At 37.8% G+C, this 20,698-nt stretch overlaps 1 protein-coding gene across 1 annotated transcript in view; it reads left to right on the top strand.

Annotated features, from left to right (window-relative positions):
- dctn1a (dynactin 1a) overlaps nt 1–20,698 on the top strand; it is a 56,804-nt gene that overhangs the window by 8,965 nt on the left and 27,141 nt on the right. The window contains exons 5-18 of the mRNA XM_016257928.1: nt 1,531–1,548; nt 2,967–2,990; nt 3,772–3,825; nt 5,034–5,186; nt 5,368–5,565; nt 6,481–6,764; nt 8,281–8,440; nt 11,120–11,224; nt 11,304–11,495; nt 12,891–13,007; nt 14,226–14,378; nt 15,377–15,583; nt 16,670–16,882; nt 20,463–20,624. Of these exons, the coding sequence (XP_016113414.1) occupies nt 1,531–1,548; nt 2,967–2,990; nt 3,772–3,825; nt 5,034–5,186; nt 5,368–5,565; nt 6,481–6,764; nt 8,281–8,440; nt 11,120–11,224; nt 11,304–11,495; nt 12,891–13,007; nt 14,226–14,378; nt 15,377–15,583; nt 16,670–16,882; nt 20,463–20,624 (2,040 nt within the window). The remainder of the gene's footprint in view (nt 1–1,530; nt 1,549–2,966; nt 2,991–3,771; nt 3,826–5,033; nt 5,187–5,367; nt 5,566–6,480; nt 6,765–8,280; nt 8,441–11,119; nt 11,225–11,303; nt 11,496–12,890; nt 13,008–14,225; nt 14,379–15,376; nt 15,584–16,669; nt 16,883–20,462; nt 20,625–20,698) is intronic.

Raw genomic sequence — 20,698 nt, 5'->3', positions numbered from 1 at the left:
GCAGACTTGATAATTCATATTATGCTTTCTGTTTTAATTCGTTTGACGGATACTTGCCAAAGCAATGGCGTAAAACACAACGTTAAAGAACTTTTATGTTATATGAGAAGTATAAATATATCTTCGGTTTATTACTGTGGCGGGCCGCCACGGTCTAGTTAATGAATTTGACATTTTAATTTGTCCCGTTACATCTGGCGTAAAAGCAACACAGCATTTCATCAAAAGAACATCATAGCAACAGTCAAACATGGTGGAGGTTGTGTGATGGTCTGGGGCTTTTCACGGCACTGTATATATATATATATATATATATATATATACACATTTTCTAGTGGGACATCTATCAGCGTTGCACTCGCATCTCACAGAAAGCGGCATGTTTAGAAAGCCATGTCAAATTAATGCAAGTTCAGCTTTTAAAAAACGTGTCTAAAGACGTTATGGCGGTTTTCCCCATCCTGCTGTATGTTTATAAATGAAGAAAGTAGCCTATTCTTTGTGATTGGTTTTCGGTCCTTTGTATTAAACTATAAATGCATGCATGGGAAACATTATTTTTTAAACATTATGCACTTTTTTTCAAAGAGTCGTGTTATTTTATTACACTTTGAAGAAACGTGCATATCTTGCTCGATGCGCCCTCTTGTGGCCTCAGGAGAGAAGCCAAAAGCTTTTTGCCCCTACCTGAAATTATGCCTTTTAGATTAGAATATAATTCGAATTTTGATAATATTTAAGTAGAAAATTTGAATTTAGTTTTTCAGTCATTTTGACAGCCCTAATAGGCATATTACATTATGTATTTTAACAGTGTTGTTCAATAAAACCATGTAATTACTTGGTTTTGATATTTTATTTGAGCCAATTATTATTGCCTCATCGATAGTTTATATATAAATAGTCATACTAAAGCCTGGTTTTCACTTGGGCCTGTTTGTTACTAAAAAATATCAGATTACTCAGTTGTCAAAATAATCAGTAGATTACTTGATTACCAAAATAATCATTAGTTGCAGCCCTAGATTAGTTAAAATATTTCAAAATACAACTGCATTGTTTTACACTTTGTAATTAAGAGACAAATATTTTGTCATTGAAAATGTCTTAAAAATATCTTCTTAGTATTAAAGAAATGATTCATTTCATAGTATTAAAATATTGTCTGGTTCTAGTGAACCGAGTATCTGTATTTTATCTTGTGAGCTAAGTGTATTGTCACACCCCTCGAGTCGATAAGCGGTGATATAGCTCATGATTTTCCAAGTGTATGCTATAGCTTTCATTCTTCAGGTCAATCATGTAGTCATGAAAACAAAATCATTTTGAATAAGGAAAGCGATAACTTTGTCATAGCATCCTTTCAAATGTTAAAGTTGCCAGTCATTGCATGCTATGCATGTGCTGCCCCGCCCCCGGAAAAAAGTTCAGGCTCAGGATTTTTTTTTTGCTTTAACCCCTGAGATATTTAAGATGGAACTGACGGGTTTTATATGTGTGTTTGGCTGTTTTTGCTAACATGATGAAAAGACTCCAACAGCAAGGAAGGTATATCAATACTCTGTGGGTTCAGTTCATGTGTCCGAACACAGCATTGCACATTGTGTACATTCACTCTTTATTTCACCAGTTTTTGTCTGTTGTTTGTTTTGGTGGGTTTCACTTCTGTGGTGTAAAATTGCAGTTTCCATCCCAGCATCTGACTGAAACACCCACACACCAAATGCTTGCATGATCTCACGTGGATCGCATATCGTCTTTCCATGTCACCACAGTCATAAACGATGCTGATTGATTGTTGATAGATCTTCACTATTCAGATATTTTGAATCTCACATGTCTGAGGTGTCACAGAGAAGAACAGCATCCTTCAGATGAGTTCAGCATGTGGAAAACACACTTAGGCTGTGATGCACTGATAAGGATTGGGTGTTTAGATTAAAAGATCAAATCAAGGTTCATCTAATGATACCTATAGGTCATGAGTTGCTCCAAACTTTAAAATTGGGTCAACATAATCAGGATTTCAAAATATGAAGGTTTTACTTTTAGATTTACATGTACATTTAGTTATTTAGCAGGTGCTTTTATCCAAAGCGACTTACAAATGAGGACAAAGGAAGCAACCAAAATCAACAAGAGAGCAATGATATGCAAGTGCTATAACAAGTCTCAGTTTTTTAATAATAAATAAAAAGAAAACAAGTAGATAGCATAGAAAAAGAGCAGAGAATGTTAATGTTAGAGGGTCTCTCTTTTTTTTATAAAGAAAGAAAAGTAGAAAGAATAGAAAAAGAATGGAAAATGTTAGAGTTAGAGGATAATTTATTTAATAAAACGAAAGCAATACACAGAATAGAGAATAAAAAATCATTGCACATACAGTGTATAGTGAATAATCAAAATATCTCCCGGCATCAGCCAAAGTTCCTCATGCTGAAGTTCATATCAGTGACCTGTTTATCAAAACCCGTTTCTGCCACAGAATAAAAAAAAGGGTAATTGCGACTTTTTATACAACAGTTCTATTGTATAAGATTTATTTTTCCCAACAATTGCGAGTTTATGTCTTGCAATTCTGTTTGTAACTCACAATTCTGAGTTTATATCTTGCAACTCTGTTTAGATCTTGCAATTCTCCTTTTATATCTCATCATGCTGTGAGGAAGAAAAAGTCAGATTTGGAAGAAACGCAGAATTGCGAGAAAAAAAATCTATTTTTTAAAAAATCTCATGGCAGAAATGAGTTTCCAATTTTTGTGGTTGTGGGATCATATTAATTTCCTGATGCTGTTTTAGGGAAAGCATTCATTTGCTGCATATCCTCAGTGTTCCTCCATCCATTCATGCAGTGTTTCTCTTTCTGTTAAAATCTCTTTCCTGCTCGTTTTCTCTGTGCAATCCCTTCAACTGTTCCCTCTTCTCTCTCTGTATTCTCCTGCGTGTGTTTTGTGCTCCTCCCTCAGCCTCCTATGCGCCGTAGTACCAAGGTGAGCCTGCACACCGCAGCGAAGTATTCTGGGAAATGTCTGGGCCAATGTAGGGCTATGTTCGGAATGGAATACTATTTTTACTGTTTGAGATTCAAATTGTAGGTCACAAAATGAACCATGCAACTAATGTAACATAGTATTGTCTGGAACATTTTTCCCATGTAAATGAGGCTTATGACTGGAAATGATCTGGTGAGATTTTCCATCTTTTCTGATGGTTTGTGTTGGTACGTGTGCTAGTATTCCCATCCGAACTGAGCCTCACTCACATTTATCTGCTTTATTCTCACTTTGACTGCACTGAAGGGTTCTCATTAGCATAATTAATTTATCTCAGGAATAGTAATATCATCAATGTAATGCACACTATTGGATGAGAACACAACTTGAGCTGAATGTTGACACTCTTCAATAGAGCTGCTTTATAGTTGAATCGCATTTGCTTCACAATTGACCGATTCTGCATCATAAACACTGTTATTGAACTGAATTGAAACTGCATTGAATCTGAATCGATCTACAGTATGTAATGATGCTGTTGATTTCTGTAGAGCAGCTGAAAGTGAATTAGTTTCATAATTGATGAATTATGCAAGGTTAACACGGTTATTTTCCTGTTCATCACTATGAATCTGCGTGACTAGATGATTAGGTCATCTGAGGTCGTCTGGTGTTTTCATTTTAACGAGCGTTTGTGTAATGTTGCGTGTTGGTCTCTGTATGGAGGCAGTAAGCGAGCGTGAGGTTGATGTGTGATGTTGTGTATTGTGCGTAACAGTGGCCCACACCCAGACGTCTGTCCAGCTCCAGCTCCCTCCCCTCTCTCATCATGGTACGTCCCAGATCTCAAACCCTGTCTGAGGGGGAATCACACGCTTCTGGAGATCTTCACTGATAATCACAGCTTCGCTGGCCCAGTTTACAGCTGCTGTTATCATCTACACTCAGTACAAGTGTAAACAGATCCAGTGTGTTCAGTAATTAAAGGCCCCTCCATCCATACGGATATTCAATGTGTAGTTTTAAATTCATCGAAAAATGGAGATTTGCTGAAAATGTGTTCATACGAGATTAGGATGAGTTTGTTTCTTCATCAGATTTGGAGAAATGCGTCTCTGCATCAGTGGCTCAGCAATGGATGCTCTGCAGTGGATGGGTGCCGTCAGAATGAGAGTCCAAACAGCTGATAAAAACATCACAATAATCCACAAGTAATCCACAGCACTCCAGTCCATCAGTTAACATCTGAAGAAGACAAAAGCTGAAACACATCCAGCATTAAGACCTTTTTAACTCAAACACTAGTCCATAATCCATAATAACGCTTCCTCCAGTGAGTCAGTGTTCTGGTGTGAATCAGGAGAGAAATCTGCACAGATCAAGCAGCGTTTAAACAGCTTTAAACTAATATGTGGCTGGATTGTGATGTGAGAGACAACAGCAGAACACTTTTTCACTGGAGGAAGAGTTATTATGGATTATGGACTCGTATTTAAGTTAAAAACACCTTAATGCTGGATTAGTTTCAGCTTTAGTCTTCTCCAGATGTTAACTGATGGACTGGAGTGCTGTGGATTACTGTGATGTTTTTATCAGCTGTTTGGACTCATTCTGGCGGCACCCATTCACTGCAGAGCATCCATTGCTGAGACACTGATGCAGTGCTGCATTTCTCCAGACCTGATGAAGAAATAAACTCATCCTAATCTCGGATGAACACACTTTTTTAGCAAATCTCCATTTTTGACTGCACTATTCCTTTAACAAAAGCCCTACATCTGTCAAAAGTCTGGCGGGTCATGCAATTGACTTGTTTTGCATCATTCGACAGACGTTTGAGGTGCATTTACAGTAAATGCATCTGTGAACTGGGTCAGTGACATTACAAGACTGCTACTGAAGCGCACTGTTGTGAAGGGTCTGGTGAGCACTGTGCGTGTGTGTGTGTGCTGGGGTCAGAGGTCAGGCAGGACACGTGATTGAGCTCGTGAAACAAGATGTCATCCTCTTGAGAATAACTGCTAATCTGTTTGTCCGCAGGCGGGTCGTCCCTCTGTCGGAGGGTCAGGACTTTCAGAGTCTGTGTTAGCAGAGAATGAGTCCACAGCGTCTTCCCAGATTGCACTGGGAGCTCCTGTCATACCACAGCCTAGTGGCACACCCAGCGCCCCTCCTCCTGCCACCCCAAGCAAGGTCAGCGACCTTTGACCTTCATCACACGGCACTCTCCCTCTGTACACAAAACCATAGCAGGATCTATGCACTTCTGCCACATTTCAGAAATGTGCAATACAGTTAAAAGTGTATGCTTATGTCTCAGTAACTGATGCCTCTGTCATGGTAGATGTAAATGACTCTATGTGTGCGTCTGTAGGAGGAGGAGAGCCTCCGAGCTCAAGTCAAGGATCTGGAGGAGAAGTTGGAGACGCTGCGGATGAAGCGCTCAGAGGATAAAGCCAAGCTGAAGGAGATGGAGAAGCACAAGATCCAGCTGGAGCAGCTGCAGGAGTGGAAGAGCAAGATGCAGGAGCAGCAGAACGAGCTGCAGAAGCAGCTCAAAGAGGCCAAGAAGGTGCTGGAGACAGAACACACTCAGATCAGTCACACAGAGCGAATCAGCACCAAAAACTTTTTTGATTTACTAAAATTTAATTTAACCATTAAAATGAGATTCTGAAAGAACAAACAAACAAAAAACTATTTGGAAAAAAAAAAATGGATTTGGGTAAAAATAAAACGGACTTCATAGGATGCTGAAAATGTCATTTTTGTTAGGTTTTTAATAAATTGGGGTCGTCAATTAATTAAACATCCTTTTTTAATTACTAAAATTAAATTTTGCTATTAAATCAGAATCTGGAAAAATTAAAACAGATTTCATTGGGCCTTAAAAATGTCATTTTTGATGAACTTTTAATAAATTGTGGTTAAATTGTATACTTGTCACGATTTCAGTTAATTAGGCATGCTTTTTAATTATTAAAACAATTTAACAATTAAAATGGAGTTGTGCAAAACACTGGAAAATGCAGAATTTGTAAAAACAAATAAAACTGGTTACACGGGGCCCTTTATTTGTTAAACTTTTTAATAAACTGTTTTTAAATGGTTAAATAGGTTCACGATTTCAGTTAATTAGATGTGTTTGGATTGCTAAAATTTAATTTAACCATTAAAACAGAATCCAGAAAAAATTAAACTGAAAAAAATCAAAACTGATTTTATGGAGAGAGACTATCTCAAAGAGCTGCTTAACTTCAGTTTAGCCTCAAGTGCAGGTTTGATAGTTAAATAGATATTGCCCTCGTTAATAGCTTTATTAGTTTTTTAGTAGCTTGTGGTGTAGCTGAGTACAAACAAGTTTGGCTGTTTTAACTACGTTAGAATGAGAGCATCATGTGAATGTAGTTCAGAGTAATTCAGTTGTAAGTCTGACAGATGGGAAGCTGAAATCCCCTGATCAAACCCTGAGCTCCTCTGGTCTCAGGAGGCGCGCGAGGCTCTGGAGGCTAAAGACCGCTACATGGAGGAGATGGCAGACACGGCAGACGCCATCGAGATGGCCACGCTGGACAAAGAGATGGCGGAGGAGCGGGCCGAGTCTCTGCAGCTGGAGGTGGAGGCTCTGAAGGAGAAGGTGGAGGAGCTGAGCATGGACCTGGAGATCCTCAAACACGAGATCGAGGAGAAGGGCTCGGACGGAGCGGCCTCCAGCTTCCACGTCAAGCAGATGGAGGAGCAGAACGGACGTCTGAAGGAGGCTCTGGTCAGGTAAAGCACGTCTGTGTGGGGCTCATCACCATCATTTGTTTTCATATCCGTCAATAATATCGATAATTATCACCATATATGTGACCCAAAACCAGTCATAAGGGTCAATTTTTATGAAATTGAGATTTATGCATCATCTGAAAGCTGGATAATAATCTTTCCATTGATGTATGGTTTGTTAGGATAGCACAATATTTGGCTGAGATACAACTACTTGAAAATCTGGAATCTGAGGGTGCAAAAAAAATCTAAATATTGAGAAAATCACCTTTAAAGTTGTCCAAATTAAGTTCTTAGCAATGCATATTACTTTAATTTTCATGTTTTAATTATAACAACACATTTAATTGCTTGTATTTTTGTTCACATTTTCATTTTTAATAATGAAACCTACAGGACGAGCATTTAGGCTTAATGCATTTATTTTAGGGCTGTCAAAATTAACGCGTTAATAATTAGAGTATTAAAAACTTGAAAAGTATTAATTTAAGGTACATTTAGAACAGATAAAAAGGTGCGATTAATCATGAATTATCTCATGACAATCATGCGATTAATCACGATTCAATATTTTAATCGATTGACAGCCCTAATGTATTTATTTATGATTAAGAGAACAGATAAACAGAGACTGTGCTTCACTTTTCATGCTCAACACCACAGTGACAGCGGAGGCCACTAAAAACAACTAAATCTAATTTTTATGAACCAATATTGATTCTTAAATCCCAATCGATGCTGTTTCAGTTGATGAATGAACAGTACATATAGTGCGCCTCCCATCCATTTGATATGATACAGTCTCAGATTTCAAATTCTGTCCATTTTATTAGAAAATTCAAGCAATAAATACCGTTTTGGCACTCTTTAATGTGTTGTGATAGATCGCTGTAGACACCTCAGATCAAGCGAAGCGGCAGCGCAGTGTTTTCGCTTTACTACTCATTTTAATTATTCTGAATGAGTTTTTTTTCCCCCCCATTTATGATTGGTCTTATCATGATAATCACAGTTAAAACCACACATATAGCACACCTCAATACCATGGTAAAAATATAACTACGTTTTTTTAGGTATCTGTATGAAAAACAGTAGTCTAAAGACATTTAGTATAAATGCACACATGCTATAGCTTAATCAAAATACTGTAATTATATTTCATTACTCCTTTAATACATTTAATTCATGTCTACATTAATATATTAAAATTCGAATCAAATACCCACATTTCTGTCACAATACCACGATGCAGTTAGCGTTACTACAGTAAATGATGGCGATTTGTAGATGGAAAAACCTGACTGTATCGTTGTGCACAGTGCTTCTCCTGTTTGTCAGAGCTTTCATCTGACTTTAAAATCAGCGAGGCATTTGTGTTGTTTGCTGAATTCAAGCGCTTCACTCTGGATCTCACAGCGCTGTTTCAAAATTATATCGCTATAATTATCGTTATCAATACAGTCCTACGTCTGTGTTCTCCTGCATGTTCCTGAGATGTGTGTGTGTGTGTGATCAGGATGAGGGATCTGTCGTCGTCGGAGAAGCAGGAGCACGTGAAGCTCCAGAAACAGATGGAGAAGAAGAACTCTGAGCTGGAGACTCTGAGAGCGCAGAAGGAGAAGCTGCAGGAGGAGATGAAGCAGGCTGAAGCCATGATAGACGAGCTCAAGGAGCAGGTTAGTTCAATAAACACGTGTTCAGCATCACACGAGTACGGCTGGGTGTTGAGATTACTTCATGATTTGATTCATAAGCTTGCGATTCAGTAGGATTTTAGTCTCTCTTCATTTGAATATATAAGCAATCAGGTACATAAGTGTCGATTTTTTTCAAGAAATAAAGGTCTCACAACTGAAGCAACACAATAAACAGTTGGTCAGTTGGTACTAGGGATGTCAACGATTAATCGATGATCAATTAATTGTCGATAAGAGATGCAATCGATTAAAGCTATCGATGGTTGATTAAGTCGTTTAATTATGGGCTGCGTGCGGCTCATGCGCAAAACACATGCGAGTGGCTGTGAGTGACGGTATGTAAATGCATCATCATTCACTCATCATTACAAATTAAGCTTTTAATGTGATTTAAACTTTAAAAGTACATTAAAATAAAAACAACACAAAGTTATTCAACATGGAATGCAATAGAAATGTAGTAACAGTCATTTCCCCAGATAATTCTTTCATATTTGAAACAATTAGTTGAAGGTTGCAGGGCTGCGGGACACTGCGGGCGACGGATTCATTCCTACAACTTGTTAATTTGTGGCCACTGTCCATGTTTCATTAATTCTGTTCCTTAAATAACCCATTATTTAACTAAAATGATGGAACAAATTAATACATTGAACAAATTCTTAATTCATGCCCTTGAAGTCTTTCATTTCCCTTCCGCATGTTTACCACAGTAAGAGATGCGAAAACATTGATAAAAAGTGAATGACAATAAAATAAACCTGCGAAATTAGAGGGTTAGACGGTGAGGATTTAGGAAAAGAAACAATGCCTAAATATGGCTATATGGGCCCGAACGGCATCCAAAAGCATGGTCGCGATGTAAGATTTTCCAGCTAACCAATTATTCCTCTAATAAACAAAGCTTTTATACCACACTTGTCATAATCGGAGCTTATAATTTGTAAATAAATAATTGCTGGATTCAAAACAGCAATTAAAAGGCGCTGTGACCGACACTGCCGGAGCATTCAATGCTGTCACTAAACGCTGATGCCACAACTAGAAATTTTTTTTTAAAGCATGTTTGCTTTATTTTGCAAAAGCACAGATCTTGTTTTTATTGTGTGTGCAAAAATAAAAGTAAACTCTTTTGGGGATTATATCTTACTCCAAAAATAGATTTTTTTATGTTTCAGCTGTTGGATCGCGCCGGCGCCTCGCGCACACACCACATATTCTAGCAATTCAAGCTTACATCGCAGTCTGTTCATTATCAAAATGAAATGCAGTCAACTAAACATAAAAGGTTACACTGGTCAGTTTAAATAGACCGTAGTATACCGGTCCACTCTGCTGTTATGCCAAGGACTTTTCTGCTCATGTGAAGAGGTTGATCTTTTCCGTCTATATGCGAATGCGTGTAAAGTACAAGCCTAGTTTACATTATAAATAATAGTTAACATTCAAATGCATTGCGAATATGGAAACATTTGGATTTGTGCCGAATGAGACGTGAGTAATAACCTCCAAATACATCTAAACCCGCGCTCGCTCCGTCTCGTATGCACGCACACACGTACTGTCACGATCTAATGCACTGTCAATGCTGGATTTTTAAAGACAAATAGGCCTACCAGAACGCAAACATGTCAAATCTGACATTTTCCCGGAACAGGATCCAGCAGGATCAAATTAAGTACTGGTCATAATACTCACATACAAATGTTTGATGTGAGCAACAGTGTGTTTTGCTGCAGCAGCGCCGATGGAAGCGGTTCACTGACTGCGCAGCACAGCCACACGCGCCACAGTTACGTTTGGGATCATTTTATTTTAAATGCCATAATGTCAGTTGAAAACATTGCAATTGTGTTTTAAAATACAAGAACGAGCACCACGAAACCATTTAAAGAGGCGCGTTCAGCAGTCTCCGTGTCGGGATAGGAAACAGTCAACAAAGTAAAATGATCTCAAACGAGCTCTCTTCATTTATCAAATGATCATAGTCACATCTATTCATTTTATGATCCTGCAACTAGCATTTTATTCAGACTAAAACCCCTTTAATGCGGGTGAGAAAGCGGGGTTTTTTTTAGTGGCTTTTGCACATCCTGTCATGCCGGTGACTGCGTGCTGCTGCAATAGACGCATTTAGCTGCATTAAAGTTAACGATTAATCGATTAATTGATCGTTAATTTAAACGACGATCGATCATGGAAATGATCGAAAATTGACATCCCTAGATGGTACATTACTTATGTTACTAACATTGAAGGGATTTGTAAACAAACATTTAAATTGCACACAAGGCTGTTTTATTATAAAAATGTATTCCTGTATATGATACAAGTTTATTATAATAACTATTGAGTTTATGGTCATTAAATATAAATGTGACATTCTGTTATTGATCTCAGGGTGTTTTATTCATGTCTTTCTGTGGTTAAATCAATGATTGATGGGTTGCATAATTGATTTCAGTGAGTTGTTCTGTTTCTCCTGATGTTTATTTTGTGCTGTAACTAATAGTAAAGAGGAAAAGATGATTTTATCTTTATTACAGTAATCTGTCACCACACACAAAAACATCATTCATTGATTGAATCTGGTGATAAAATTTATATAATTTTAAAGCTCAGGATTTGTTTTGTATGATTTTGTATTTGTGTTTTAAGGTGGACGCAGCGTTAGGAGCTGAGGAGATGGTGGAGACACTGACGGAGAGAAATCTAGACCTGGAAGAGAAAGTGCGGGAACTCCGAGAGACCGTCAGTGACCTGGTGAGACTCACGTTCAGCATTCAACACAAAAGCAGGCAGAGTGTGAACATTGATCTTCCTTCTCTGACGCGTCGCTCAGGAAGCCATAAACGAGATGAACGACGAGCTGCAGGAGAACTCGCGCGAGACGGAGCTGGAGCTGCGCGAACAGCTGGATCTGGCCGGAGCTCGAGTCCGAGAGGCTCAGAAGAGAGTGGAGGCGGCGCAGGAGACGGTGGCTGACTATCAGCAGACCATCAGCAAATACAGAGAGCTCACCACTCACCTGCAGGTCAGAGAGACGCACACGAGAACTCAGCAGTGAGATGCAGATGTGTGTTGACAAGCAGTGAAATAAAATGCATGCAAGCAGATTTAATTGAGTGGATTAGGGAAATAATACCAGTATCACCGTGGGGGTGGAGGTTTCCCTCTTTTCCTCACTTTCCTTCACTTTTAAATAGCTTGTAAAAGCGGCATGTGCATTTTACTTTCACTTTCAGATTAGCGGCAATTCGGTGTCAATTGCTTGAGTGCAATTCAAGCAACAACAAAATACGTCGTCAAACTCACTTTAGCCTATATATAAAACTTAGAACTTTTATTAACAAAACGAGTAAACATACACCATGCTGTAGTCTATGCTTAATATAAAATAGCAAATAGCTTACATAGTTTAAATGGGTATACAAAACTGAAGATCAGTAAACACTGTGATGCAGAACGTTTAGTAGCAAAACAAGTAAGAAAGCTTGGAGGCACGGCATACACCTTGATGTCAAATAAAATAAACTACACAAAGTTTAAATAAAGTAAAAATCAACAAATATTGTGGAACCAATTAACTCTTTCCCCACCATCGACGAGTTATCTCGTCTTTTAGAAGAAAACGCTTCCCCGCCAACGACGAGTTTTTACAGCTTTTTGTGTTTTCACTGTTGTACACTCAGGGGCGCTATTACACATCTTCTGCACGAGTACAAGACCTCCCGAACAAAAACACATGTGAACAGGAGGAGAAACGAGCCATCTCTTATGTAAACAGATGCATATGAAAAATAATGCGATCATCAGCAGTAGACAGCATATAAATGAAAACTGCATAATGTTACAGAGTTAAATGTTGATCCAGGACGTGGTATACGTCTGTTGATGGAGCGATTTCGGACCAACTGAGCTGAAAATCCAAACTACTTTATAATCCAACCTTATCATTTGCGATTAATATAAAGTTATCACAATACATCCTTTTATCTTTTAGCTCAAGTGAGCATTGGCTTAAGCCATTTTTTTTTTATATTATTTTTTTAAAGTTTTTGTTTAAATTTATAAAAATATATATTCTTATGTAATATATTCACAACTGTATGTGAGAAATATTGATTATGCAAATATCAGTGTTACACGTTTTTACTGTATGATATGCAGAACACTAACTTTTTTGTTAAAGTGATCACTAACTTAATTGAGCTGGTTTGATTTTACAATTACTCATTGGGTTTAAATATGTTTAAATAGTACATTTTTTTGTTTAAATGTAGATGATTTTTAAATGATAAATAAATATGGTAATCCTGCTGCCGGTGTTAAATGAAATATGACTAAACCTGGATCCACTTCCATTTCTCTTTAAACCTTTCTGTATGCCACCGTTGTAAAGCTGAGGTTTTCTCCGCTGCATGAACAGGAAGTGAACCGAGAGCTGACCAATCAGCAGAGCAGCTCGGCCGAGCAGCTGCAGCAGCCGACCGCTGAACTCTTCGACTTCAAGATCAAGTTTGCTGAGACCAAAGCTTACGCCAAGGTACAGTCTGCCGTCATTTCAGCCGAGGCTTGAAACACACCGAGAACGAGCGCTACAGGTGTGTGTGTGTGTGTGCAGGCCATCGAGATGGAGCTCCGCAAGATGGAGGTGAATCAAGCGAACCGTCAGGTGTCTCTGCTGACGTCCTTCATGCCCGAGTTTTTTGCTCAAAATTATGCATTTTTATGAAACCTACCTATATTCAAGTGTTGATAAAAAAAGAATGCTTTAAGCTAGAATAAAACTGATATTTTTTTTTGTTTAAAAGTAGAGGCTCTGATCTTTATTTTGGTGTATTGCATATTCAAATATTCATGCAGCGAAATATACTGGAGGCCATCAAATATTAGTGAAAATCATCAAAATCGCTGGCGGTGGCTGGCAACTGTTAAAAAACATGCTGGCGGGGAAAGTGTTAAATAGGAAACGGATGTTTAAAAAAACTTCCAAAATCACCTCAGATAAACGGCAGAAGTCAACAGGCAAAAAATACAATTCGGACCAACTGAGCTGAAAATCCAAACTACTTTATAATCCAACCTTATCATTTGCGATTAATATAAAGTTATCACAATACATCCTTTTATCTTTTAGCTCAAGTGAGCATTGGCTTAAGCCATTTTTTTTTTTATATTATTTTTTTTTAAAGTTTTTGTTTAAATTTATAAAAATATATATTCTTATGTAATATATTCACAACTGTATGTGAGAAATATTGATTATGCAAATATCAGTGTTACACGTTTTTACTGTATGATATGCAGAACACTAACTTTTTTGTTAAAGTGATCACTAACTTAATTGAGCTGGTTTGATTTTACAATTACTCATTGGGTTTAAATATGTTTAAATAGTACATTTTTTTGTTTAAATGTAGATGATTTTTAAATGATAAATAAATATGGTAATCCTGCTGCCGGTGTTAAATGAAATATGACTAAACCTGGATCCACTTCCATTTCTCTTTAAACCTTTCTGTATGCCACCGTTGTAAAGCTGAGGTTTTCTCCGCTGCATGAACAGGAAGTGAACCGAGAGCTGACCAATCAGCAGAGCAGCTCGGCCGAGCAGCTGCAGCAGCCGACCGCTGAACTCTTCGACTTCAAGATCAAGTTTGCTGAGACCAAAGCTTACGCCAAGGTACAGTCTGCCGTCATTTCAGCTGAGGCTTGAGAAACACCGAGAACGAGCGCTACAGGTGTGTGTGTGTGTGTGCAGGCCATCGAGATGGAGCTCCGCAAGATGGAGGTGAATCAAGCGAACCGTCAGGTGTCTCTGCTGACGTCCTTCATGCCCGAGTCCTTCCTGAGACACGGAGGAGACCACGACTGCATCCTCGTGCTGCTGCTCATCCCCAGACTCATCTGCAAGGTCTCTGTCTGACTCTTTTACCGCCTGCAGAGACTAGGAAATCAGTGTGAGGCTTTAGCACAGTTATTTCAGTGAGATCTTTCAGGATTTAAGACCATTATCTGCTTGTTGCTTACAGCACCTTTCATTTTAGTATCAACTTCAGACCAAACTAAGACTGTACGGCTGAAATAAGATCAAATGTAAATATTAGATGAAACAAGTTCAAGATGAAGCACTGAAATTATTAACTTGAAATAAATAAAAACTGAATTAGCACTAAAAAGGAAATGAAAATCAATTAAACCTTAATAGTAATATTTAAATATGCACTTAACTACAAATTAGAACTGAAGAAAAACTAAAACTGAAATAAAAAGAAATTTTACCTAAATAATAATATTTAAATATGCACTTAATTACTAAGCTACAATGGAAATAACATTAAATGATACCTAAATAGTAATATTTAAAATAATAATAATAAAAATGACAAAAGCACACAACAAAATGACCAAAAAATAAGGGAAATGTATTAAAAGTAAACTGAAAATATACAAATAAAAGCCGTTTCAAAATATGAATAACTGTATATTCTATGAAAAATATAAAAATAACTCTGATTGGCAGAAATACCACAAGCTCCTTAAAATGTTTAAAGTGCTTGAATTTAGCTCTGAAATCCCTGGAAAAGTGCCAGAAAATGAAAGGAATATGTGTATTTGGTAATACATAATATAGTTGCACACGGGAATCAACAAAATATGGCTTCTGCACCTCCTTCGTCTAAAGAAAGAAGCAAACACTTTTATTATTGAGCAAATATTAGCGACCTGATTTCTGATGACTTTTACGAGACTGTTGATGAGTCCTGGATTTGCTGCTGATGTAAAATGCGTGCATCAGGCGTCATCTGCATTAATAGAAGCACCTTTAAATGATGAACTGTGGTGTATGTGAGCGCACTGATGGTCATTGTGTGTCTGTGAAGCCTGCTGATGGTCTGTAATGTGCTGCAGGCGGAGCTGATCAGCAGACAGGCGCAGGAGAAGTTCGATCTGAGCGGTGGCTCTCCGGAGCGCTCTGGACTGAGAGGAGCCGCTGGAGAGCAGCTGAGCTTCGCGTCCGGTCTGGTTTATTCCCTGACGCTGCTGCAGGCCACGCTGCACAAATACCAGCTGTACGTGTCCATCATTACTCCACCACACACTCACACTCTTACTGAAGCCTGTGCATGCAGTTTATAAACAAGCTGCTTCTGCTCACCAAAGATGCATTCATTTCATCAAAAATACAGGAAACCAAACGGTCATATTGTGAAGTGTTAGTGCAATTTAACATAATACACTGTAAAGTGTAATTTATTCCTGTGCAGCAAAGCATCATTGCTCCAGTCTTCAGTGTCACACGATCCTTCAGAAATCATTCTAATATGCTGATTTATGAGTTTTGCTGCTTAATATTTTTTATAACCTTTGCTACTTTCTTCTTCAATGAATAAAAAGCTCAAAAGAACAGCATTTATTCAAAATAGAAATTCTTTGTAACAATATATGTCGTTACTATCACTTTTTATCCATTTAACACATCCTTGCTAAATATAAGGATTCATTTCTTCAAAAAGAAAGAAAAAATTTACTGACCCCAAAGTTTTGAACAGTAGTGTATATTGTAACATAATTTTGAATAAGCGCTGTTCTGTTTTAACTTTTTATTCATCAAAGATTCCTGAAAAAAGTATCACGGGTTCCAAAAATATTACGCAGCACAAGAGTTTCCAGCTCTGATAATAAAGCAGCATATTATACTGATTTCTGAGATCATGTGACGCTGAAGACTGCAGTAATGATGCTGAAAATACAGAGCAATAATTACATTCTAACAGATATTCACATAGAAAACAGTTATTCTGAATTGAAATAATATTTCACAAGATTATTTTAGTACTTGAAGATCAATATAAAGAAAATAAAAAATTTAATTTTGGAAACTAGCTGGAGTTTATTTATTTATTTTTATTTTGGGCAAACTTTTAGTAAGTAAGTAACTGTCTGTTTTAAGTAACAGATTTTGAAAAATAATATTTCAGTTTTAATTTTAGTTTACGTTCAGTACTTCACTTTAGTTATTTCAATTAGTTGTCAATGCAGCATTTCTCATTTTTTGTGTAATATTTTACTTAATTTTTCTATAATTTCAGTTATGATTTTAATGGTTTCAGTGAAAGAATATAAGGAGTGCTTCAGTCCTTGTGCTGGTTTCTGAATGCGTCTGAATAATGCAGTAAAACACGACTGATCTGTGACCTGCAGTTCACCCAGAGCGCTCTGGACTGCATGGGGTCAGAGGTCGGCCGTCTGCGGGCCTTCCTGCAGGCGGGACAGGAAGGGGCGGAGCTCTCTGTGCTCCTGAAGGACCTGGACACTTCCTGTGGAGACATTGGTCAGTTCTGTAAGAAGATCCGCAGGAGGATGCCAGGAACAGATGCTCCGGGGATTCCTGCCGCGCTCAGCTTCCCTGCTCAGGTGCTCACGTCTGATAACACTCCCTCTCTCTCACACACACACTGTCATACCTTTGTCATTACACACATTTGTGTCCTCGCGCGCTCACTCACTCACTCACTCACACTCACACGTACACACTCTCTCTTTCTCTCTCTCTCACACACACACACACACACGAGTTCTTTTTTTTACAGATTCTTTTTTTTATGGACTGATTACAGCAGATCATGCTTTCACTGGATTTGTAATGAGATGCTTTGTAAAGCTGTTGTCACAGAACAGTATAAGAGCTCAGAGATTTAACTCCTGCAAGAGAAGAAATTAATTAAAGGGTTAGTTCACCCTAAAATGAAAATTAGCCCATAAATTACTCACCCTCAAGTCATCCTAGGTGTATATGACTTTCTTCTTTCAGACGAATCCAGTCAGAGTTATATTAAAAATTGTCTTTGATCTTTCAAGCTGTTTAATGTCACTCAGCGGGTGTTGTATGCATCAGTCCAAAAGAAGTGAAATAAAAAGTGCCCATCCATAAACAAAGTGTCTCACACGGCTCTGGGGGGTGAACAAAGGCCTCCTGTAGCGAATCGATGCGTTTTTGTAAGAAAAATATCCATATTCAAAACTTAATAATCACGTGCAGTTATTCCTTAACTGATACAAACAATAACTGTCCCCGAAGAAATGAGACGTAAACAAAGGAATTACCATCCATAATACAACGTTATTGTTTCGTTGGACTAAAAGTGCTCTATGGGATGTTGTTCAGTGGACCCTTACCTTTCTAACTAAACCGGGGTTTACAGCTGTGGATGCGTTTATGACTCGTTATTACGATGAATCTGGTACGTACTGTGTTTTGATTATGCATGTTTTGATGTGTACTGCTTACGCAAATACATTCTTTATAAGCTTTCCATTGGAAAAGCAGCGATCTATCGTCGATGCTTGAGGCTTAGACCTTTAGAATGATATATAGTTTGTCCAGATTAATTATGTACCTTTTCATTTAATCTATTCGTAAACATTGACACGTGCTAACAAAGAGCGTTCAGTGCGCCGGCGTCCAGGTGCGTGTTAACAGGTTAATATCCATAATAGCTGACGACTTTGCCACATTCTTCATTAATACAATTACAAACCTCAGTGCACAATTTCCCACACCACAAACTGTCAAACACATCTTACCAGCAAACATACACTCGTTTTCATCCCTCTCTCCACTCTCTGAGGCAGAAGTCTCTAAACTCGTCCTACTACTTGTCCACTTGATCCTATTCCATCTCATCTTCTTCAAGCCATTTCTCCTGCAGTTGTACCTGCACTCTCTCACATCGTTAACACATCCCTTCACACTGGTGTTTTTCCCTCAACATTTAGACAGGCTCATATAACCCCACTACTTAAGAAACCCACCCTTAAAGGGATAGTTCACCCAAAAATTAAACCGTGATGTTTATCTGCTTACCCCCAGGGCATCCAAGATGTAGTGGACTTTGTTTCTTCAGTAGAACACAAACGGAGATGTTTAGCTCAAACCGTTGCAGTCTGTCAGTCCTGTAATGTCAGTGGAAGGGAATCACGGCTTTGAAAGTCATAAAACATACACAAACAAGACCAAATTAAACCCTGCGGCTCGTGACGATACACTGATGTGTAAAGACACGAAACGATCGGTCTGTGCATGAAACTGAACAGTATTTATATCGTTTTTACCTCTGATTTTCACTGCAATGTCTGAAATGTCCTGAGCGCGTTTGAGTCTGCATTTTTGTTGTTGTTTATTTAATAATAATAATAATTATTATTATTATTGTGATTAATGTAATTACTTGGTTTTGATACTTTATTTGAACCCATTATAATTGCATCATCATTAGTTTAAATATAAATGTACTCATACTAAAGCCTGTTTTTCACTCTGGTCTGTTTTTACTACTAAAAAATATCAGATTACTCAGATTATCAGTAGCTTACTTGATTACCAAAATAATTGTTAGTTACTGTTCTAGATTAGTTAAAACATTTCAAAATACAACTGCATTGTTTTGCATTTTGTGATTTAAAAGTTATTATAATAAAAAAATTGTATTAAATTGTCTCGTTGTCTCGTAGGGAACCGAGTATTGTGATTAATGTAATTACTTGGTTTTGATACTTTATTTGAACCCATTATAATTGCATCATCATTAGTTTAAATATAAATGTACTCATACTAAAGCCTGTTTTTCACTCTGGTCTGTTTTTACTACTAAAAAATATCAGATTACTCAGATTATCAGTAGCTTACTTGATTACCAAAATAATTGTTAGGTACTGTTCTAGATTAGTTAAAACATTTCAAAATACAACTGCATTGTTTTACACTTTGTAATTAAGAGACAAATATTTTGTCATTGAAAATGTCTTAAAAATATCTTCTTAGTATTAAAGAAATGATTCATTTCTTAGTATTAAAATATTGTCTGGTTCTAGTGAACCGAGTATCTGTATTTTATCTCGTGAGCTAAGTGTATTGTCACACCCCTCGAGTCGATAAGCGGTGATATAGCTCATGATTTTCCAAGTGTATGCTATAGCTTTCATTCTTCAGGTCAATCATAAAAAACATCAGTTTGTATAAGCAAAGTATAACTTTGCCACAGTATTCTTTTACATTTTAATGGTGCCACAGTCATTGCATGCTTTGCTTGTGCTGCACTTTATTTGTACCATTTTGTTTTATAAGATTATTTATAAGAATCTGAAAGATAATAACACTATTGTTTGATAAATCCCACATGTGCGTAAGTAACATGCTCGTTCACGTTCATTTGCATTCGGAAACGCCTACAATGAGCCATATATAGTGACAAAACCTCCCTTTATAAATCACGTGAATTTATGTGTCCTCACCGAAATCATGGCAAAGAAAGCGGTACCGACTGAGAAGCCATTCTGTGCTCTCACTCTCAGCGCGGTCTTTGAAAACGTGCTCTCTGCGGAGTGCATTGTTTGCCCAGTCTTCCAATAACGCAAGATAAGCCATTGTACTGAGACAAACATTTGTCACAGCTGTGTTTTATAGGGTTTGACACCAGTTACGCAACTTGTCTGTTTAAAACCAGACAAATGATAAATTGAGTGTTTTATAATTAAAGGAAACACAGGACATATGTGTATTGCTTAATGCATACTGTGACCCTCTTAAGTGCTTTTTATGTGTACTGTCGCTATTCTGCCACTAGATTCTCTGCGTAAGCATGCTCAGAGGTGTGCTTATATTTACACACATTTTGTGCGTAGTACAAGTACAAGTTGGTAGATCCCACACTTTGCGTGAAACTGTTCTTACGCACTCATTACGCACACATCTGTGCGTACTTACTGTTGATAAATGAGGCCCCTGGAATTTTATTGTGCAGTATCTGTACGAACCCTGCTATTATTGATATACCTTTAATTGTTAATAATGTGAGTTCGATTTTATATTTAATATTAATGCCATTTTGATTGAAAGTTTTTGTAATTTTGTGTTTGGTCAATTGTATTTTATTTTTCATTATTTGTGTTTATTTTTAATATTATGTTTGTGTTAATATTTATTTTGTGTGTGCAGGTGGGCGAGGCGCTGGCGGACTGCAGGAAGCAGCTGACGCGTGTGGTGGCCGTTCTGCAGGAAGTAGCAGCGGCAGGAGCTCAGATGATCGCTCCGCTCGCCGAGCCAGAGGGACTGACGCCGCTGAAGATAGAAGACGTGATGTTCAAAGCAGTGGATCAGGTACACACGCACTGAGAGACACACACACACACACACACTCTCTCTCTCTCTCTCTCTCTCACACACACACTGAG

This window comes from Sinocyclocheilus grahami, unplaced genomic scaffold, assembly GCF_001515645.1.
Source record: "Sinocyclocheilus grahami isolate Dianchi unplaced genomic scaffold, SAMN03320097.WGS_v1.1 scaffold1619.1, whole genome shotgun sequence".
In the NCBI taxonomy this organism is placed as follows: Eukaryota; Metazoa; Chordata; class Actinopteri; order Cypriniformes; family Cyprinidae; genus Sinocyclocheilus; species Sinocyclocheilus grahami.
This window is presented reverse-complemented; position numbering and strand designations above follow the sequence as displayed.